The sequence below is a fragment of the Eretmochelys imbricata genome, chromosome 1, assembly GCF_965152235.1.
Source record: "Eretmochelys imbricata isolate rEreImb1 chromosome 1, rEreImb1.hap1, whole genome shotgun sequence".
Classification (NCBI taxonomy): Eukaryota; Metazoa; Chordata; order Testudines; family Cheloniidae; genus Eretmochelys; species Eretmochelys imbricata.
Window position 1 is genome coordinate 100,047,520 of NC_135572.1, and position 19,523 is coordinate 100,067,042.

Sequence of the window (19,523 nt, forward strand, 5' to 3'; positions counted from 1 at the left end):
CCCACCGATATTGCCGTAGTCTAGGGCAAAAATGCATTGAGCTGGGAAGCCATTGGACCATTAGTTTAAATGTCACCTCTACTGACTTCTGTTTCTATTTTCTTACACTTCACAGCCCTTTAAAGGTTGGGGTCTGAGGCTTTGATCAGTAAGGACCCTCCCATTGTACAAATAAGTAGAAAGGTTACACAAGGTCACCTCAGGCAGAGTTGGTAATAAAACCCAGGTCTCTAGCATGGCAGACCCAGGTGTTGTCCACTCACTCATCCACGCTGCCTTTCAGATTGAATGTGCCAAATAAATATGTTTTATCTATCCTGTCTTTAGCCAATGCACCACATTCTCCCTACAGAGCCTGGATAAAATCCAGGAGTAGGGTGACCAGACAGCAAGTGTGAAAAATCGGGACTGGGGGTCGGGGGTAATAGGAGCTTATATAAGAAAAAGACCCAAAAATCGGGACATCTGGTCACCCTATCCAGGAACCCTAATCTCCAATATTCTACTCATGTCTAGCAAATAGTTTTCAGAGTAGCAGCCATGTCCCACCCAGCAATATTGTTAATCTATCCAACTATACTCTTGGCCCAGCAGAAGAATCTGTCCTATCTCGGGGCCTCTCCTTCTGCCCCTCCACCCCCATAAACATGATACAGTTCTGTGGTGACCTAGAATCCTATTTTCAACGTCTCCGACTCAAGGAATATTTCCAACACACCTCTGAACAACGTACTAACCCACAGAGACCTTCCTACCAAGACTACAAAAAGAAGGATTCGAGGTGGACTCCTCCTGAAGGTCGAAACAACAGACTGGACTTCTAGATAGCGTGCTTCCGCTGACGTGCACGGGCTGAAATCGTGGAAAAGCAGCATCACTTGCCCCATAACCTCAGCCGTGCAGAACACAATGCCATCCACAGCCTCAGAAACAACTCTGACATCATAATCAAAAAGGCTGACAAAGGAGGTGCTGTAGTCATCATAAATAGGTTGGAATATGAACAAGAGGCTGCTAGGTAGCTCTCCAACACCACTTTCTACAAGGCGTTACCCTCTGATCCCACTGAGGGTTAGCAAAAGAAACTACAGCATTTGCTCAAGAAACTCCCTGAAAAAGCACAAGAACAAATCCACACAGACACACCCCTGGAACACCGACCTGGGGCATTCTATCTGCTACCCAAAATCCATAAACCTGGAAATCCTGGACACCTCATCATCTCTGGCATTGGCACCCTGACAGCAGGATTGTCTGGCTATGTAGACTCCCTCCTCAGGCCCTACGCTACCAGCACTCCCAGCTATCTTCGAGACACCACTGACTTCCTGAGGAAACTACAATCCATCGGTGATCTTCCTGAAAACACCATCCTGGCCACTATGGATGTAGAAGCCCTCTCCACCAACATTCCACACAAAGATGGACTACAAGCCGTCAGGAACACTATCCCCGATAATGTCACGGCAAACCTGGTGGCTGAACTTTGTGACTTTGTCCTCACCCATAACTATTTCACATTTGGGGACAATGTATACCTTCAGATCAGCGGCACTGCTATGGGTACCCGCATGGCCCCACAGTATGCCAACATTTTTATGGCTGACTTAGAACAACGCTTCCTCAGCTCTCGTATCCTAATGCCCCTACTCTACTTGCGCTACACTGATGACACCTTCATCATCTGGACCCATGGAAAAGAAGCCCTTGAGGAATTCCACCATGATTTCAACAATTTCCATCCCACCATCAACCTCAGCCTGGACCAGTCCACACAAGAGATCCATTTCCTGGACACTACGGTGCTAATAAGCGATGGTCACATAAACACCACCCTATACCGGAAACCTACTGACCACTATTCCTACCTACATGCCTCCAGCTTTCACCCTGACCACACCACATGATCCATTGTCTACAGCCAAGCTCTACGATACAACCGCATTTGCTCCAACCCCTCAGACAGAGACAAACACCTACAAGATCTCTATCAAGCATTCTTACAACTACAATACCCACCTGCTGAAGTGAAGAAACAGATTGACAGAGCCAGAAGATTACCCAGAAGTCACCTACTACGGGACAGGCCCAACAAAGAAAAGAACAGAACGCCACTCGCCATCACCTTCAGCCCCCAACTAAAACCTCTCCAACGCATCATCAAGGATCTACAACCTATCCTGAAGCGACGACCCATCACTCTCACAGATCTTGGGAGACAGGCCAGTCCTTGCCTACAGACAGCCCCCCAACCTGAAGCAAATACTTACCAGCAACCACACAACAGAACCACTAACCCAGGAACCTATCCTTGCAACAAAGCCCGTTGCCAACTGTGTCCACATATCTATTCAGGGGACACCATCATAGGGCCTAATCACATCAGCCACACTATCAGAGACTCTTTCACCTGCACATCTACCAATGTGATATATGCCATCATGTGCCAGCAATGCCCCCCCAATGCTGCCATGTACATTGGTCAAACTGGACAGTCTCTATGTAAAAGAATAAATGGACACAAATCAGATGTCAAGAATTATAACGTTCAAAAACCAGTTGGAGAACACTTCAATTTCTCTGGTCCCTCGATTACAGACCTAAAAGTGACAATACTTCAACAAAAAAACTTCAAAAACAGACTCCAACGAGAGACTGCCGAATTGAAATTAATTTGCAAACTGGATACAATTAACTTAGGCTTGAATAAAGACTGGGAGTGGATGGGTCATTACACACAGTAAAACTATTTCCCCATGTTTACCCCCCCTCCCCCACACACACACACTGTTCCTCAGACGTTCTTGTCAACTGCTGGAAATGGGCCACCTTGATTATCACTACAAAAGGTTCCCACCCACCCCCACCCCCGCTCTCCTGCTGGTAATAGCTCACCTTAAGTGATCACTCTCATTTCAGTGTGTATGGTAACACCCATTGTTTCATGTTCTCAGTGTATATAAATCTCCCCACTGTATTTTCCACTGAATGCATCCGATGAAGTGAGCTGTAGCTCACGAAAGCTTATGCTCAAATAAATTTGTTAGTCTCTAAGGTGCCACAAGTCCTCCTTGTCTTTTAGCAAATAGTTGTGTAACCTATTGGCAAAGTGTGTGCAAGACTCCCTCTAGTGGCCGATCCACCTGGAGGATAGCAATTATTGCTATAGCTAAGTGGCAGAGGTGTGTGTGTGTGTGTGTGTGTGTGTGTGTTGGGGGGATGGGGAAGGTCTAAAAGTCCAGGGTTCAATGTCAGAGATCTTTATGGGTGAATATGATAAAATTTGATTTTTCAGTTTTCTTTTTAAAAAACTGGTTTAGTTAAATGAGAAGATATTCTTTTAAACAAATTTTGTAGTTAAAATCTATCAATTATATTTTGGCATGTAACAGTGTTCATTTGTCACACATTTTGATGTGGTGTCCCATATGCGCAGTCTTTAAAATTAGGAGGTCTGGTGGGCAGGCTGCTCCTGAATATACAGAATAATGGCCAATCAGATGTCTTCAGAGGGATAGCTCTCTTCTGGGGCTGACATGCTCATCCTTCCTAGCAAGGGGCTGACTGGTAAGCCTGCTCCTTCATAAATCAAGGTAAAAGTGTTCAGGAAGCAGACTATCCACCATAAACCCTCCGATGCACAGGAACCAACAAAAACTATTTCTAACCTCGGTGCATTGGTTCATGAGCATTTTGAGGGCTGAGATCCCAAAGTGCACTGACCCCAGAAGAGAACTACAAGTAAGCGAGGAACTGGGCGAAGTGTCCTGGCACCAGTTGCAGAATGAGATTGGGGATGATCCTGGGAGTATTGTGTGGAAGCTGATATTTTCATTTAGATGATAGTCACCCAGATATTAGGGCCCTCATACAAACATCATTCCAGTACTTGACGCCCATTGTTACTGTTTGACCTTTGCTCAATAGTTTAACATACTACTGCTAATCTAAATCGTGTTCATTCTTGCTTTTTAGTTTAATGATGTTTTGTTGTACACAAGTAGAGGCCTGACAGCATCAAATCAATTTAAAGTCCATGGACAGCTCCCACTGTATGGCATGACAGTAAGTACAGCACTCCCATGGGAATTCAGTGGCTCAGGGCTTTAATGGTATATGTAGCGTGTCACTTGTTTGCCCCCTGCCCCAGGGTGGGGGAGACTGTTACCTCCATCTGGTGGCTGCTTTGTGGTTTATTTGAAATGTGTTGGTTGTCTCCATCAAGTTCTCAGTGGGTGCACCACAAAAGCCATCATCCTGCTTAGCAGTCTCAGCAGAGGCAAATCTGGGCCTGAATGGCTATCTCAGTCCTAGAGATACTCTCCGGTTTAAGGTTGAAGTACATTGGCAGCAGGTGATGCAGCTGCTCTTGTGTCTCTACTGCTTAGCAGAGTGATGAGTCACTGCAGTGTGGCCATAAAAAGACTGTCACTACAAACTGAGTAGGACACCAAGTTGATGCACCCACGTGGCTAGTAGCCTAAGATAAAGGGTCAGGGTTGTACTGTGCCTTGCAGGCACTTTCCTTTATTGCAAGAGATGCAGAAATGCACCTTAACTGCACTGGACTTCGAGGCTGCATGATGCCTCCTGGAGCTCCCCAGCTTGCAAGAGGTATGACTGGTATGTCACTCTTTAGGGCTCACCCTCTCTCTCCTTCAGCCTTGAATGCTGCTAGATTAGCACAGTCCTGTGCTTGTGCTCAGCTCTTGCTTGTGTCCTCCATTTCTTATACCTTTTCCTGTCCAGCAGCCTCACACACCCACACTGGTACAAAGCACAGGTTAGCCATTAATATATTGTCAGTAGCATCTCGTCGTGTTATATTGGGAAGCTGGCAGAAAAATCCCAAAAAACATACTGTAGTTGTTCTTCCTATTATTTTCATCATCACTTTGTTTAGTGTGTTCTTTGTAAAGGTACTTGAGGCCTATGTACAGTACTCTCAGCTGTTAGTCTTTGAGAGATTTTTTTTTTAAATTTCCTCTCCCTTTTTGGGGTTGCATTAATTCCTTAAGTTGCTATTTTTTTTCTCTGTTTCCATGTTTGTGAATCTCTGCTATATTTTCTGTCTCTCCCCTCCCACTGTTCCAATCCATAAAATGTGTACTTACTACAATCTGTGACTAATGCAATCTTACGGTATGTGAACCTTTGTCTCCTAGATAGAGGAAAGTGAAGAAGAATGGGGGGTTCCTCACTGTCTTACACTACGAGGTCAACATCAGTCCATCATTGTTGCTGCAAGGTAATTCATTGGAAATGCATGTCCGCAAGCCTTTCACACAGTTGTGCAGGAAGCACAGAGCAGATGGATAGAATTTTATTTTAATTTGCTCTTAAAATCATTCTGCACAAAAATGCTTTCTGCTGCATGAGTAATAGGCTTGCTAAAAATGTGAGTAAAACAGAATCATGAATTTGAATATTGTGTGGCAACTCTGATTGTTTTATCCAAACTAAACTTAGAATCAGAAGAAACAGCCTAGTTAGACAAATGTAGACATGAGAACCTAGATTGGGTACCAAACTCAAATTGTGATTAGCTTTTAAAGTGCCTCTTAGCCCGGCTTAAAGCGAATGAAACCTGGATCTCTGTTCATAGTACCCGTGCTGAAATGGACAAGTGGACTGAGGACATACAGATGGCGATAGATCTGGCAGAGAAGAGCAGTGGTCCCACCCCTGAATTACTGGCTAGTAGTCCACCTGACAATAGTAAGTAGTGTATGAAGAGGAGCTTTTTACCCAAAAGTCACTAAAATTCAATGATAATGGAGAAGAAAACATGCCTTGAAATACAGTGCTGCTGTATCATTACCTCAGTGTTGTCACGGAATCATAGAATCTCAGGGTTGGAAGGGACCTCAGGAGGTCATCTAGTCCAACCCCCTGATCAAATCAGGACCAAACCCCAATTTTTGCCCCAGATCCCTAAATGGCCCCCTCAGGGATTGAACTCACAACTCTGGGTTTAGCAGGCCAGTGCTCAAACCACTGAGCTATCCCTCCCCCCCAAGTTTTGAAATCTGTTATGAAATCTGCTGGCTGAAGGTGCAGTTAGGCTAATACCTTAGAATTAGGTTCAGGTTCCAGTTTAATGCTTTTTATTGAAGTTACCACTATTTCTGTTCCTTTTGTTTTAATTCAAATGTATAGCAGTGAAACTTAGCTGCATTAAGATAAGTGACTGTAAAACTGTTCTTGAGCATCGTGACTTCAGGACATGTTGTACAGCAGTGCCGCTCTTAGGGAAGTTCTGTTTCAGAACATTAATACAAGCAGAGTTAGAGCCAAAGTAAAATACCTTAGTGAGTGTTGGATGTGTTAGCCTTTTAAACAAAGTTGCCCCTTTTAAGCTTGTTATTTATAGAAGACTGTTGACTAAAATCTGTTGATGGAACTGTGAAAATTTAAACCTCTTAGCGCACTGGACCTTCATGTTTAATAATTTTTCCAATCATGTATGTTGCAAGAAAGATGCTTTTTCCCTGAATTTCATAGAATCTCCTGATGAAACTACTGTAGACCAGGAATCAGAGGACGATCTCAGTGCAAGCCGCACCTCACTTGAACGTCAGTCACCACACCGTGGCAACACTACGGTGCACGTCTGCTGGCACAGAAATACCAGCGTTTCAATGATCGACTTTAGTATTGCTGTGGAGGTATCTGCCTCAGAACAATCTGAACTGCAGCTCCAGAGAATGTCTCTTCAGTGACCATCTTCTTTTTACTCTAGACATCGGCCGCCTCTCATTAAATTCAACACCCCTTTATTTGCTTTTTGGAGTTTCAACACAACTACACTAGTGATCCCCTTCTCACAGTCAGATAACAATAGTTTGGCAAAAACGTAAACTTGGATGATTTATTTAGCAATCTCTTAAAATCAATTTGATTCTAATTTCAGAAAAATAACCTGCATTTTTAAATGCTAACTTGATTTTGAAAGTCTTAACTTTCAGATCACACCAAAGAAAACTCCCTTTGAATATGTTTCTTTGCTAATATCTATTGATGACTTACTAGTGCTGAAAGGACATTGTCTCTGGCCTCTGCAGCCTTGTTTTTTGGTTTTCTATACTAACTTACTTTCTTTACTTTAGCCATCTTTCTCTAGGACCTTAATATGCTCACGGCTTATTTTTCTCTGCCTTATTTTTTATTTGCACTTTCCACATCACAGTAAAAACAATGTGATTTTATTTTGATCACAGTTAAACCAATTTCATACAAAATGTTAGGAATCGTGGGAATACTACCTAGAAAGGCCTCAGGTCTTCAAAATATTACACTTAATTACTTTTGTAGAATAGCTGAAATCTAAAAAAGTTCTTTTTCGAGTTTTAAATGTATTTTAAGAAGTTCATGAGTAATTGAAAGAGGATGTAAGAAATTTTGTATATGGGTTCTGCTTAGGTGTTCCCTCATAACTCTCACTCCAAAACAGAGCAGAGAATGTAAGTTAGATAGGAAAGTAAAGACCAGAGGGAGTCCTAATGCTATTATCTACCTACAGACCTCTTGGAAATTACATTGATGCTCAAAGAAAACAGGGAAAACTTAATAGATTGTAAATTGGTTTAGCTTCTTGAAGGCAACGCTAGAACTCCCTTTTCATTGGAAAATGCCTCTAGCTTGCTCTACCTATGGCGAACTGTGGGCCAAGGACTATGCACACACTTTAACTGCAGTGTCTTCTTAAGCCATACTCTTCAATTTACAAGAATAGAGTTACAGCTAATGTAAAAACTTTCAAAAACTAAATGGGGCTAATGTTCACAATATTCATTTCTAGCTGTATTTTGAAACAGAGGGCCTGAAATGCCAAACATTTGACTTGGTACTATTGCCCTTGTACTAGAAAACCTCCCCAGGAGGTAACTAACCCATCTACCTACAAAAAAAGAAAAAGAAAATTCACAAGAGCTTGATTTTGTCCCCTAGGCTTGTTTTCCTAGGATATCAGTATAGTATGTACTAACTAGATGATCTATCAGGCAGTACACAGCATGCAGCTGAATGTGGGGCAAGCCAAGACACTTAATGTTTAACACTTGCATGGTAACTTCCATGCATTTGTTATTATCACATTAGTGTATAAATGTGGCCATTTCTCAAAGCCAATTTAATAACATTTTATTTTATTTTTCTTAACAATTTTAATGGTAAAATATTTAGTTATGTTTTGAGGGCTAACTCACCACTGTACTACTTTTTCCTTCCCACGCTTAAAAAGTTACTAGCAAACAATGGAGACTAAACAATCTAGAGGCACATGTCATCGTGTATACATACATCTTCAGTTGCACAGCTGTTCCCATCCTTGGCAGGTTACCATTCATGCTCACATCACTCAGTGGATGGCTTTCACTTAAGCATTATCGTTTATTCTCTTTCTATGTTTCTCCCTCCTTTCTGTCTTTCTTGTGGTAGAAGATCCTCTAACTGTCAGTGACTGTTCTTCCCTACCTGCTGGACTGATCAGTGATCAGCGGCCTGTTTCCATTTCATATGTCTGCTGGTACCGAATGCAAAGCCTGTCCTTTTATGATATCATCCAGAGTAATGAGGTAACAAAAAAATTAAGGAATACAATTGTGTGTAATTTAGGTCAAACACACCGCAATTCAATTTTAAAACTGAAAAGAGAGAGGCGAGGAGGATTTAAAACAAGGTTTTCAAAAGAAATTAAATGTAAACCCAGTGCAGGAAAGGGGGTGGGGGAATGCTTTAACATCTTTCCTGGTGAAACGTGTTTTACCTGCTGATTGTTTTTTCTGCTAGTAGCAGTTAATCAGGGCTAGTAGAATTAAATAGTCATTCCTGCAAATTCAGGGGTTAATTGACAGTATTATGTAGTAAGGACTGTGCAATACTTAACATTATACAGCTGTACAACTAGGGGCACAGTGTTGTTGAATAGCAGATTGATGCTTATTTTGCAGGCAGAGAATAGCTCAGCTGGTCCACTAGTACCACATCTGCATTGTAAGGGTATTGCACAATCAGCTCCCAGGCTGCTAAGTCCTTCCTGGGTGCTGTAGTAGCTTTGTTCTATGTTTAAAAAGAGCAGGTAGCAGTACAGCATGCAGAAGTCTTGTAGGAGCCACAGAGCTGTGGAAGAGAGCACTGATTGTACACGTATCTGTGGAGAATGGGTGGACAGAAATAACAGGACAAAAGATAGAAAGAAAAACATGGCAGTAGAAACGCTGCTTCTTGTTAATTATAAAAAGGAAGCAGTATCTGAAAGAACCACCATTCGGGCACTGTGAAGTGGAGGAGGACTATGGGAGGCTGAGTCACCTAAGCAAAGGACATGGGATCACATTAAAAAGAAGACCAAGGAAATTTGTTCAATTTTTCATTATTAAAAAATCTAATTGCTTCTACTACCACTTAGGGCCCAGGGAGAGAATGGAACATGCAGGCTGAATGAGGTGTGGTACATTAGGCTCCTAAAAACAAACTGACAAAGGCCAAGAATTTTTTTTAAAAGTTATAGTAGTTTAAGACCTGTGCAAAAGAGGTAAAATATGATTTAAAATTTAATTGGTTTTGGTTATATTTCATAGCTTATGTTTAGCTAGTTTAAGAAAAATTTAAATAGCTATTAATAACTGTACATACGGGGCTTAATGCATTAGTGAAGAAAACTGCCCACTAACTGGCCTCTAAAAGAATACTAACTAGTGCACTAGTTTATAAGTAATTAAAAACTTAATTGAAATTATCGTATTAAGCTATCACATCCAACAAAAGGGTTTCTGCATCTAACAAGGTAACAGCAGATCATTTTTCGTACAAAAAATAAATGATAGACAAGCCTCATTTAAAGAATGAGAGGGATTTCTGATTCTGAAAGTTTAATACCAAGTTTAATGACCAATAGGAATAAAATATTAATTTAAATAGAGAAGTAAACATTCTTTACATGAGGTTTGGCTACTTTCCATCATTGTTTATGATTTGGTTGTGCGTGTCTATTTTACTACTTTTTTCCATTTCAGAATCAGCTCTCTGGAAACCTGTTAAGAAAATTCAAGAACAGCAATGGGTGGCAGAAGCTCTGGGTGGTATTCACCAACTTTTGTATGTTCTTCTACAAATCGCACCAGGTAAACAAATTGCACAGGTTTGAAAGGCTTATGTGTTTTAGAGTATAAATACCAATATAAGAATTTAGCAAAAATTCTGTTCTGCGGCAACAGGAAGGAAAAAACTGACATTGTCAGGAGCATTATAGGCAGGGCTGGTAGCATTGCCTATTATTAAAGTTGCCTGACTATATTATTAGTATATAGTTTACGGTACTCTCCCCACTCATTTGACAAGTTGAGGAAAAATGATGTTAGATATTACTACTCTTGGTTTAGTGTATGGCCTTCTCGTGACACTTCTGCGAACACGTATTGATACAGTTTCATAGGTATATGTCCTTGTGGTTTACAGGCAAATTAAAAAGTTACAGGTCCCAATCCCAAGAAGCTTAAAATCTAAGTTGTACATAGCAATGAATGCCAATTAACTAAGGTAAGGGGATTAGACATAGGCATCTAGGGAAGAGAACAAGTATCAGGGGGTAGCCGTGTTAGTCTGTATCCACATAAACAACAAGGAGTCCGGTGGCACCTTAAAGACTAACAGATTTATTTGAGCATAAGCTTTTGTGAGTAAAAACGCCCTCCTTGTTGTTTTTTTAGGGAAGAGAACAGAAACCAATCATGAAATAAAACTGTTACTTACCTTACAATAACTGGTTCTTCAAGATGTTTTGTCTACATGGATCCCACTCTAGGTATGCACGTGCCCCAGGTGCACAAAAGGTGACTTTTGGACAGCAGTGTCTGTTAGGGTTGCCCGATCATGTCCTCATGCTTCTCATCTGAAGGTATAAAGGGGCAAAGCAGCCCCAACTGTCATTCAGTTGCTTCACCAATACAAAATCCCCAACGCCAGAGGACTCCACTTTAGTGGGGGAGGACAGATTGTGGGATCCCAGTAGACAAAACATCTTGAAGTACACATTTACTGCACGGAAAGTAACCACTTTTTTTGAGTATTTGTCCACACAGATCCCATACTAGGTGAACAGCAAGCAATGGGCTCTGCAAGGTGATGGGTACTGGAGTCCTATTTAAATAAGGACTGTAAGACTGGCCTGCATCTGATTTAGAGGCCGATTCTAGAGAATAATGGCTTGTAAAGGTATGTATGGAGCTCCAGCTAGTAGCTCTACCAGATCTCAGGTACAGAGATGCCTGGGAGGTTACTTGGGCTCTAGTGGAGTATGCCTTGATTTGAGAAGGTGGCATTAACTTACTCAGTTCATAATAAATTCTAATGCAGTCCAACACCTATTTTGAGAGTCTCTGTGTTGAAACAGCCTATCCTCTGGATCTGTTACCAAAAGATACAAGTAGTCTTGGTGATTTGAAGTAGGTGTTTTGTCCTACTGAAGTAATATGAGATAGCCCTTAATACATCCAAAGTGTGGAGTTTAGCTTCTGCAGGAGAAGAATGGGGTCTTGGAAAGAACATTGGTTACATGAATAAAATTATTTTTATTTGGAATCCCATGACTGCTTTAGGCAGAAATGTCAGGTGAGGACAAAAAGTAACTATTATCCTTGTTTGAGTGATGGCTCCTATGTGTATTCCACTTGAGGTGCACATGTGGGGGGGTATGCACCTGAGACCAGAAAACTTATCATGTCCATTGGTCTGTGCCTACATCTTGCACCATCTTGTGCTCTGAACCAAGGGCATAAGGGCAGAGGAGACTGACTGACTGCCTCTACAGTTACTTTCTACTACTTGTTGTCTGAGAAGGAAAATCTCTAGTGTCTGCTTCTTTAGCTAGCATTCTTTGTTTTATTAATATAAATAGTTCTCCTGTTCTGAGAACAGTTTGATTAATTTTAGTGTGAGGGTTAGTTTTTAGTGGTGTGAGTTAGTAATCCCCTCCAGGATTCAAGATCTCTGCATGGTTTCCCCTCAACTTTCCTGGTCAGTGATGGCCTTAACATTTATGTATTGCCTGAGGAAAGCTTACGTCCCCTCCAAGTATAGTATCTGCCAATCCTTCCCTCTTGGAACCCATCAATCCTGTGAGTTCAGATTTCAAATGTTCCTGATGGATCATTTGATGCTGCTGCAGTCCAACCCTGGCCCATCTGGCAGAGATACTGAGAAGTGCTTCTTTGCGCATGGTTGTCTCGGGCTGCAGGACCACTGGGACGAAGTTAAGGACTCTGGCAATAAACAAGGCAGACAAGGACACTCTCACAAGGACAAATGTGGGAAATGCCTCTTGTCTGAGGATCTGTCCCTGACCCATTCTAAGTTGGTTGAGATTCTGCATCCCATTACAGGTGTGTCAGGAGCTCAGAAGGAACATGTTACTGGTTCCTCAGCATTAAGAGAGCCCTGGAACTGTAAATAGCAGAACTAGCAGGACCATTCTTTGCACCAGAGAAGGAAAGGATCAAGTGGGTACCTTCTATTTCATTGGTACTGACTCGTGTAGCGGAGGAATCATCGGTAATAAGAACCAATGTCCACTCTATATTAGAACTGCCAATAACAGAAGCCCTATTGTCCCACTAGCTACAGGGGTCAGATATTAAGGTCCTCTGGAATAGTATATTTATGCAGGCCTGGAATCAATCTGGACCTAGCAAGAGAGGTTCTGATACCAGTAGTTCAACACTCACCAGTACCATCCACCACTGGTATCAACAGTGCTGTCCATTGATACAGAGGCCTTGTAGTCCTTGGATGAATCTGAGATCAGTTGGAATGCTTTGCTGAGCTTATCGTCCTCACTGGATGAGATGGTCACACCATCACCACTGGATGATTATAAACTGTTCCAGGACATCCTAAGGAGAACTGCAGATATGCTCCAGATCTCCCTGGAAGAAGTACAGGGTACACCTCATAAGTTACTGGACATTCTCCAGAATGCAGATCCTAGTAAGATGGCATTACCAGTGAGGCTTTAGTACTGGCCACTCGTCACCTACATTCCCACTATAAAAAGAATGGAGAAGAAATATGTTGTACTATATACAGGTGTTTAATAATTGTTCTTCAATTCCGCTCTGAATTCTTTGGTGTAGGCTGTCACTGAAAGGGACAAGCAACACCAACCCAGATCTACACCCATGGATAAAGAGACCAAACGCAAAGAATGTCGCTTCTGCAAGTTTACAATTCTGTATAGAAAACTATCAGGCTTTAATGACAAACTATGATTTTGTTAATTATAATTAAGTTCTCTGAATTTGTCAACAAGCTGCGTAAGGAACACAGGCTGCAGTTCCAAGCAATCATTGAGGAAGATAAATTGATAGTCAGATCTGCCCTTCAGGCTGCGGTAGATCCAATGGACACAGCTTCCCACCTGATGGCAACATCTAGTCATGAGATGGGCTTTGTGTATCCAATCCTCTAGATTCCCCAAGGAAGTCTAATCAACCATGGAGGATCTTCCCTTCAAGGAAATTAACCTGTTCAGAGAGACAGCAGGTGAATTATTACATACCCTCAAAGGCTCAAGAGCAATGTGTGCTGTCTGGGTATTTGTACCCTGGAACCATGGAGAAAATATCATAAGACTGTCTTGCCATCAACAATGCTCTTCTCCTCAACCTTTCTACCATCTGAAGGCTTATGACCCCTTTCTAGAAAGCATGAAAGACTATAGCACAGCACCATATAACGTCAGACAGATGGGTACTGGCAATCATGGCCACTGGACACACAATAGAGTTCCTGCCAATTCCCACTCCCAAGCCCCCTTTTCATGGACTCCTTTCATGAGAGTTTACTCAGGCCGCTATAGTGTTGGTACCACACCAGCACAGTGAAAAGGGTTTTTATTCAAGATATTTCCTTATCCCCAAGAAGAAAGGAGGCTGGAGGCCTACACTAGATTTCAGACAGCTGAATATCTTCATCCACCTTCTGAGATTCCAAATGATCACCCTGGTCTCTGTAATCCCCTCACTGGACAAAGAGCTATTTAAACTAAAGGACAAAGTTGATGCAAGAACAAATGGGTATAAACTTTAGATCTGTGTATCAACACACAACAGAGACAGCGTAAACAAGGAGATTCCCATCCCAAAGGAGATTATGTCTTCATTAGATTGGCGCAAACAACTGGATTAGATATGCACAGGACTTCCATTCTCTGCATCTCTTCCTTTGAAGATTCTGATCATGGATGCTTCCATGCAGAGGTGGGGAGCAAACCAGGATCTACTGGAAAACTGTGGAAAGTAGTCACTTCTTGTAATCCCTTCATATCAATGTGCTGGAAATCCAAAATATTTGACTGGCATGCAGAGCATTCTTACCTCTCTTTTGGGGGCTTGCCATGTAAGTGCTTACAGACAATACTATGCAAATGCATTACCTCGACAGGCCAGGATGTTACCCAGAGTTTTGCTGAACCCAAAACTCTTGGTAACTTTACTCTTTGTGAGGCAGTGGCAGGAAATAAATAAATGGGGACACAGCCATGTGGCCGATAGGTCATGCAAGCAGGCAAACTAAAGTTCTTTCACTCAAACCGCCTACTTTATTTAGTCTCCAGCACTTACACACATTCTGCTTAGGAATTTATCATGGAAAGTACGTCAAGCTGTTCTCAATAAAGAATGTTATAAACAGGTGCGACACCAGACAGAGAGATTGAATTAGTCCAAACAGAAGTGGCCTATTGAAATGTCAAGGACTGGGGTGAGCTCATACTTGGTAAACAAGAAAATGTGGAAACAAGGTTACCTACGTCAGGTTTGGTCTTACAGAAATGGATTTAATTGATGGACAAAATAATGAGGGGATGGACTTTTCCATTCATCGTGTCCCTTTTGGCATCTTAAAGATAGAGACTTTGTGGGGAGAAGGGCAGAAAGAGCAGATAGAGGCTACTGAAGCAAGCTTCACCATCATGGCTGCCACCCCTGCCATCTCTTGGGCCCCCACGATTTTCTCATGTTGATCCTGAGAGATGTCCTGACCAGACCAGGCCAGGGAGAGGGATCCAGATGACATCACCAGTTCCAGCTGTATCTCAGCACCATCTAGGATGAAACAGAATTGGACTCAGCAGCAGCAAGAACTCACCTCAGCTTTCTTCTTCTTTTACTCAAAAGGACATCTTTGATAGCATGTGGGAGAGACTGTCAATTAAGGGAGATTTTCCTTCTAAAACTCCCTCCAGCAAAAAGGGATTTTTGTTGCTTTACATTTCAAATGTTTTAACTGTTCCTTCTTTTCTGTATCTTTAATAAACTGTTAAAAGATGTTTTTTAATGGTGTATTTGCTATGGTACTAAGCAGCATACCAAACCCTGGACCTTATTTAATACTGTTTAATGTTGGACAGTGGCTGGGTTATATGAACACCTTTGACCCATCTAAATTCAGTGCATACATTAATTAATAAATGCAAGCTTTGGCAGAGTGGTACTCAAGTCAATATTTCAATAAGACTCTTCTTTCTTACCTCCAAGCAAGGATACTGCTTGCTAGTCACCAAAAGTGGAATCAGTGTGGAAACCATTTGAATTCTAGTTTTTCAAAATGTTGTATATACAGACTCCATGACCTGCTCTCTGGCTCTGCTACTCGCCATCCTGAAACTTTGGAGTTTTACTACTAAAGGAATTGAGAGATAGTTGAGACCATCCTGCCCCTTAAATGCTCAGTTACAGGGGGTTGTGATGGCTCCCAGGGCATGTCCCCAGTTGACACTATTTAATCTTGTGCACCAAGTGTAGCAGCTGTGTGGACAGCACAAGAAGAATCAGTTAGTATAGTGCAGTGACTCAGAACCAAGGTAAATTTCCTAAAGCAATTTAAGCTTTATGCTAAAAAACTATTAACTACACCAGGAACAATAAGAAATCTCTGTAGCCACGGGGTAGCAAACGAGTGAGGAAGTTCCATCTGGAAATGAGAGGTGATTAGGGATGTTCTACCCTTTATGCTCTTGGGACTCCAGGACATGAGGAGCACATGTGTGGCCCTTAAAGCCAAAGAACTCTTATCTAGTGCATAAGCTCTTAGAGTGGACTCCATGTAGCCAAATACTCAAAGAAGAAATGCTTGTTACAGCCTGTAGCTACCTTTGCAGGTGACAGTTCAATAGGATTTTTACAGCTAGAAAGTAGCTTTTAAAGGATGCAAGGAAGATCGATGATGAGTGCTCTCTTTAGAAACAGCTAAAGCACCCTATGCTAAACACCTTTTTGTTGGGATGAGGCTATTTGAGCATAATAAATCTTTTGCAGAAAAATAAAAATCACAGCTTTACAAAATGCATAGGGCCCTCTCATTTAAGATGGGTTGCATGTAGCAAGAAGAGGGGGATTAGGTTTAGCACTGTAAACTAGTGAGTGAATGTTAATTTTGACATTACACAGTATAGATTTGTTCTCATGAAATACAGCATCAATTAAAGCCACATCTGTGCAACATGACCTGTTGATCAAACAAATATTTTTCTATATAAGTGTGGGAAATATTTAAATGTGTTTCTATATTTGAAGTTTTGCGGCGCAAAGTGCACTAGATGTCACAGCATTTTTCATCTTTTGTTTCTAGGACAATCATCCTTTAGCCAGCCTTCCTCTCCTGGGGTATTCACTTACCATTCCTTCTGAATCTGAGAACATTCACAAAGATTATGTTTTCAAGTTACATTTCAAATCCCATGTGTACTACTTCCGGGCTGAAAGTGAATACACATTTGAAAGGTATGTCAGTTTTCTGCTAAGTGGTGAGTTTGTGCCAGGTCATTCCAATGATGTTAGGTCAAATGCAAGCAAAGTGAACTGTTGCAAGAGTCAATACAGCCAACTCATTCATCATAGTTAGAAAATTATACTACTTTATCAAATTGAATATGCTGTTGCAAAGTAAGGTACCAGGAGACAGCAAATGGAGGCTAGTTCTCTGAGCTGCCATACATTTTTTGAGCAAAAGCTCTTATTCACCAAACTGTGTTATATACCAGAAATAAAAGTAAAGTTAGTTCACTTAAAAACTATCTGGCTGAATGTGCAGCACCAACACAGGCAGAGTAATGTGCATCAGTACATTTTATTTATGGAGTATAAAACAGATGAGAAAACAGGTGTCCACCTAGCTAGCATTTAGTACTTGTGCAATATATATGTAACTAAGCTGCCTTCACCCCAGATGTCTCTCTTGTTTTACACTTAGTTTGTAAATGCTTTGGGGCAGGGATCATTTTGTTATTGTTTGTACAGTGGGGTTCTGGTCCATGACTCCTAGGTGCTATGATAATACAAATAATGTTAGTTGCTTCACTTGCTATACCCATCTGTCTCTGTGTATATATTACACAGTTTTGCACACCCCACAATTCCAAATCACCAGAAGAGAGACAGGGTGTAAATAGGCCAGAAAACTGGTACTAACCCCAACTCTCCACTGAATTTGCTTTCACCAAGAATAAGCTTGTTTTGGCTAAAGCAAAGATGTTATGTGTAAGATGACAATAAAGTTTGGAAGTGCCTCATTTAAAGTATTATATTGTTAATATGAATTTTTTATGTCTGTTGGGCTGAACATGTTACGGTGTTAAACAATTTAAGGGATTTTTTGTAATACCTGAGAATTATACCAACTGAAGTCAAATATCAACCAAACATCTAGTTTTTTTCTATAGAAAGTACCTTTTCCCTAGAATACTGCTTCAAATTAACCTGACTCAATTGGTGATGGGACTCTTACAAGAACTGTCCTACCTTCGTTTCAGAAGGAGAGCATGCATTGAAACCAGTTCACTACTGTAAATTGGGAAGAGCATCCTGTGACCCCTGAAAATAAGAATGTGCAGTGTAATGGACAGTATAGTGTAGTTTAACAGCGTATGTTTTCAGAAAGCCTTCCTCGGCTATTTACCTCATTTTATCTTCCCCCCACAGATGGATGGAAGTGATCCGAAGTGCCACCAGCTCTGCCTCACGCACCCGTGTTCTAAGTCATAAAGAGTCTCATGTGTATTGATGGCTAAACATGCACCAAGCTGACCATTCTAGCAGTTGCTGCTTTTCTAGAAGACATTTGAATATATTTTCTTCCTTAAAATTTAGTACAACTGTTTAAAAGCAAAAACAGCACCACAAGTGGTTTTGCAGCAACTTTGATTGCCTCAGCAAAGCTGTGTAAATCTTTCACACCTTCCAAATAGTTAACCATCATCCTGATGGCAGCAATTAGTTTCATGTCCTGTATTTTTTGTCATTGTGTCTGCTGTTTTTTAGCTTGTGCCAGTATTAAAATATTGTCCTTATTCGAGTGCCAAATGCCAAAAGACATTTCCTTGCCTCAAAGATTGCACCTGAAAAACAGTACAAACTAATTTGTAACTTCACAATCTCTTTTCATAAACTTTTTTTAACATGAATATCTGTAGACTGCTGGATTTTCACAGTATACAATACAAAGATACACAGCAAGCAGTCTAACAGCAGTGAGGTAATTTTCAGATTTAATTTTTCAGTCTTTCTACATACTATTCAAGGAATTACTAATTTTCTATCTTGAACAGTTTACAGCTCACCAATCCCATTTCATTTTGGGGTTACATATTCATATAGTATAAATGAACTATAGGATTTATCTTGCCTTTTTCTGGGTGCAAGTTGACCAAAATTGTGTGTCTGTTAGTTTTGAACAGGGAATACTACTTGCAAGATTAATAGTTTTAAAAATGATCAGTGCAATATTATTTGGGCTATTAATGTACTGTGAATGGTGTGTACAAGGAGAAATTAAAGGCTACTGTGGTGTTTTGCTGTTTGTTTTACAAACTTGACAAAACCTGTATGCTGCAAGAACCACACCTATTTGTGACTGAGTAAATTGAAGTGGTTTTGGTAATTAAAGTGGACTCAAACACTATAAACTGATGGTACTACTTTTCCAAGCTTTCATGATACCTGCATCTGAGTGCAACTGTGTTTCATTTTTAACAGAAGATCTGTAGTGATCTACAAACTTTTTTGAAGCTCTAGTCCCTCTAGAGTGGTACTAATAGCTCAACAGATTATTACTTTGTTAATATATAGATAGTGAAAGCTATACACATCAGCTGAGATATTTACTCCATTTGGCATAATTATCTATATATTTTATCTAAGAGCATGTTTGGATCATCCATTGGTCCAATCAGAATTTCAAGAATTTGTTAGTGATCAGTCAGTTTTCTTTGTTGTTTATATTAGAAACACAGGTTCAACCTACTAAACACACAGCTCTGTCCCAGTTAAGGGTTCCTTTCGGGGAACACTGCATGAAGCCAGAAGGGCTTGGATAAATATGGGAACCATAAAGAAAGGAGCTGGGGATTATTCTACCACAATTTTTTTTTATTGTGTAGCTACTGGATTTGTTAATCACTTGTCCTTACACTATGTATAAAATGGTTAAGTATTGCTCACAACAAAAGGGAATAAAATACCTCACAACAC

General features: G+C 40.9%; 1 protein-coding gene across 1 annotated transcript in view; it reads left to right on the plus strand.

Moving 5' to 3' along the window:
• FARP1 (FERM, ARH/RhoGEF and pleckstrin domain protein 1) overlaps nucleotides 1-18,109 on the plus strand; it is a 276,098-nt gene extending 257,989 nt beyond the window's left edge. The window contains exons 20-26 of the mRNA XM_077807045.1: nucleotides 3,976-4,065; nucleotides 5,166-5,248; nucleotides 5,606-5,718; nucleotides 6,505-6,668; nucleotides 10,017-10,124; nucleotides 16,627-16,778; nucleotides 17,976-18,109. Of these exons, the coding sequence (XP_077663171.1) occupies nucleotides 3,976-4,065; nucleotides 5,166-5,248; nucleotides 5,606-5,718; nucleotides 6,505-6,668; nucleotides 10,017-10,124; nucleotides 16,627-16,778; nucleotides 17,976-18,057 (792 nt within the window). The 3' untranslated portion in view covers nucleotides 18,058-18,109. The remainder of the gene's footprint in view (nucleotides 1-3,975; nucleotides 4,066-5,165; nucleotides 5,249-5,605; nucleotides 5,719-6,504; nucleotides 6,669-10,016; nucleotides 10,125-16,626; nucleotides 16,779-17,975) is intronic.
• The last annotated feature ends 1,414 nt before the right edge of the window (nucleotides 18,110-19,523 follow it).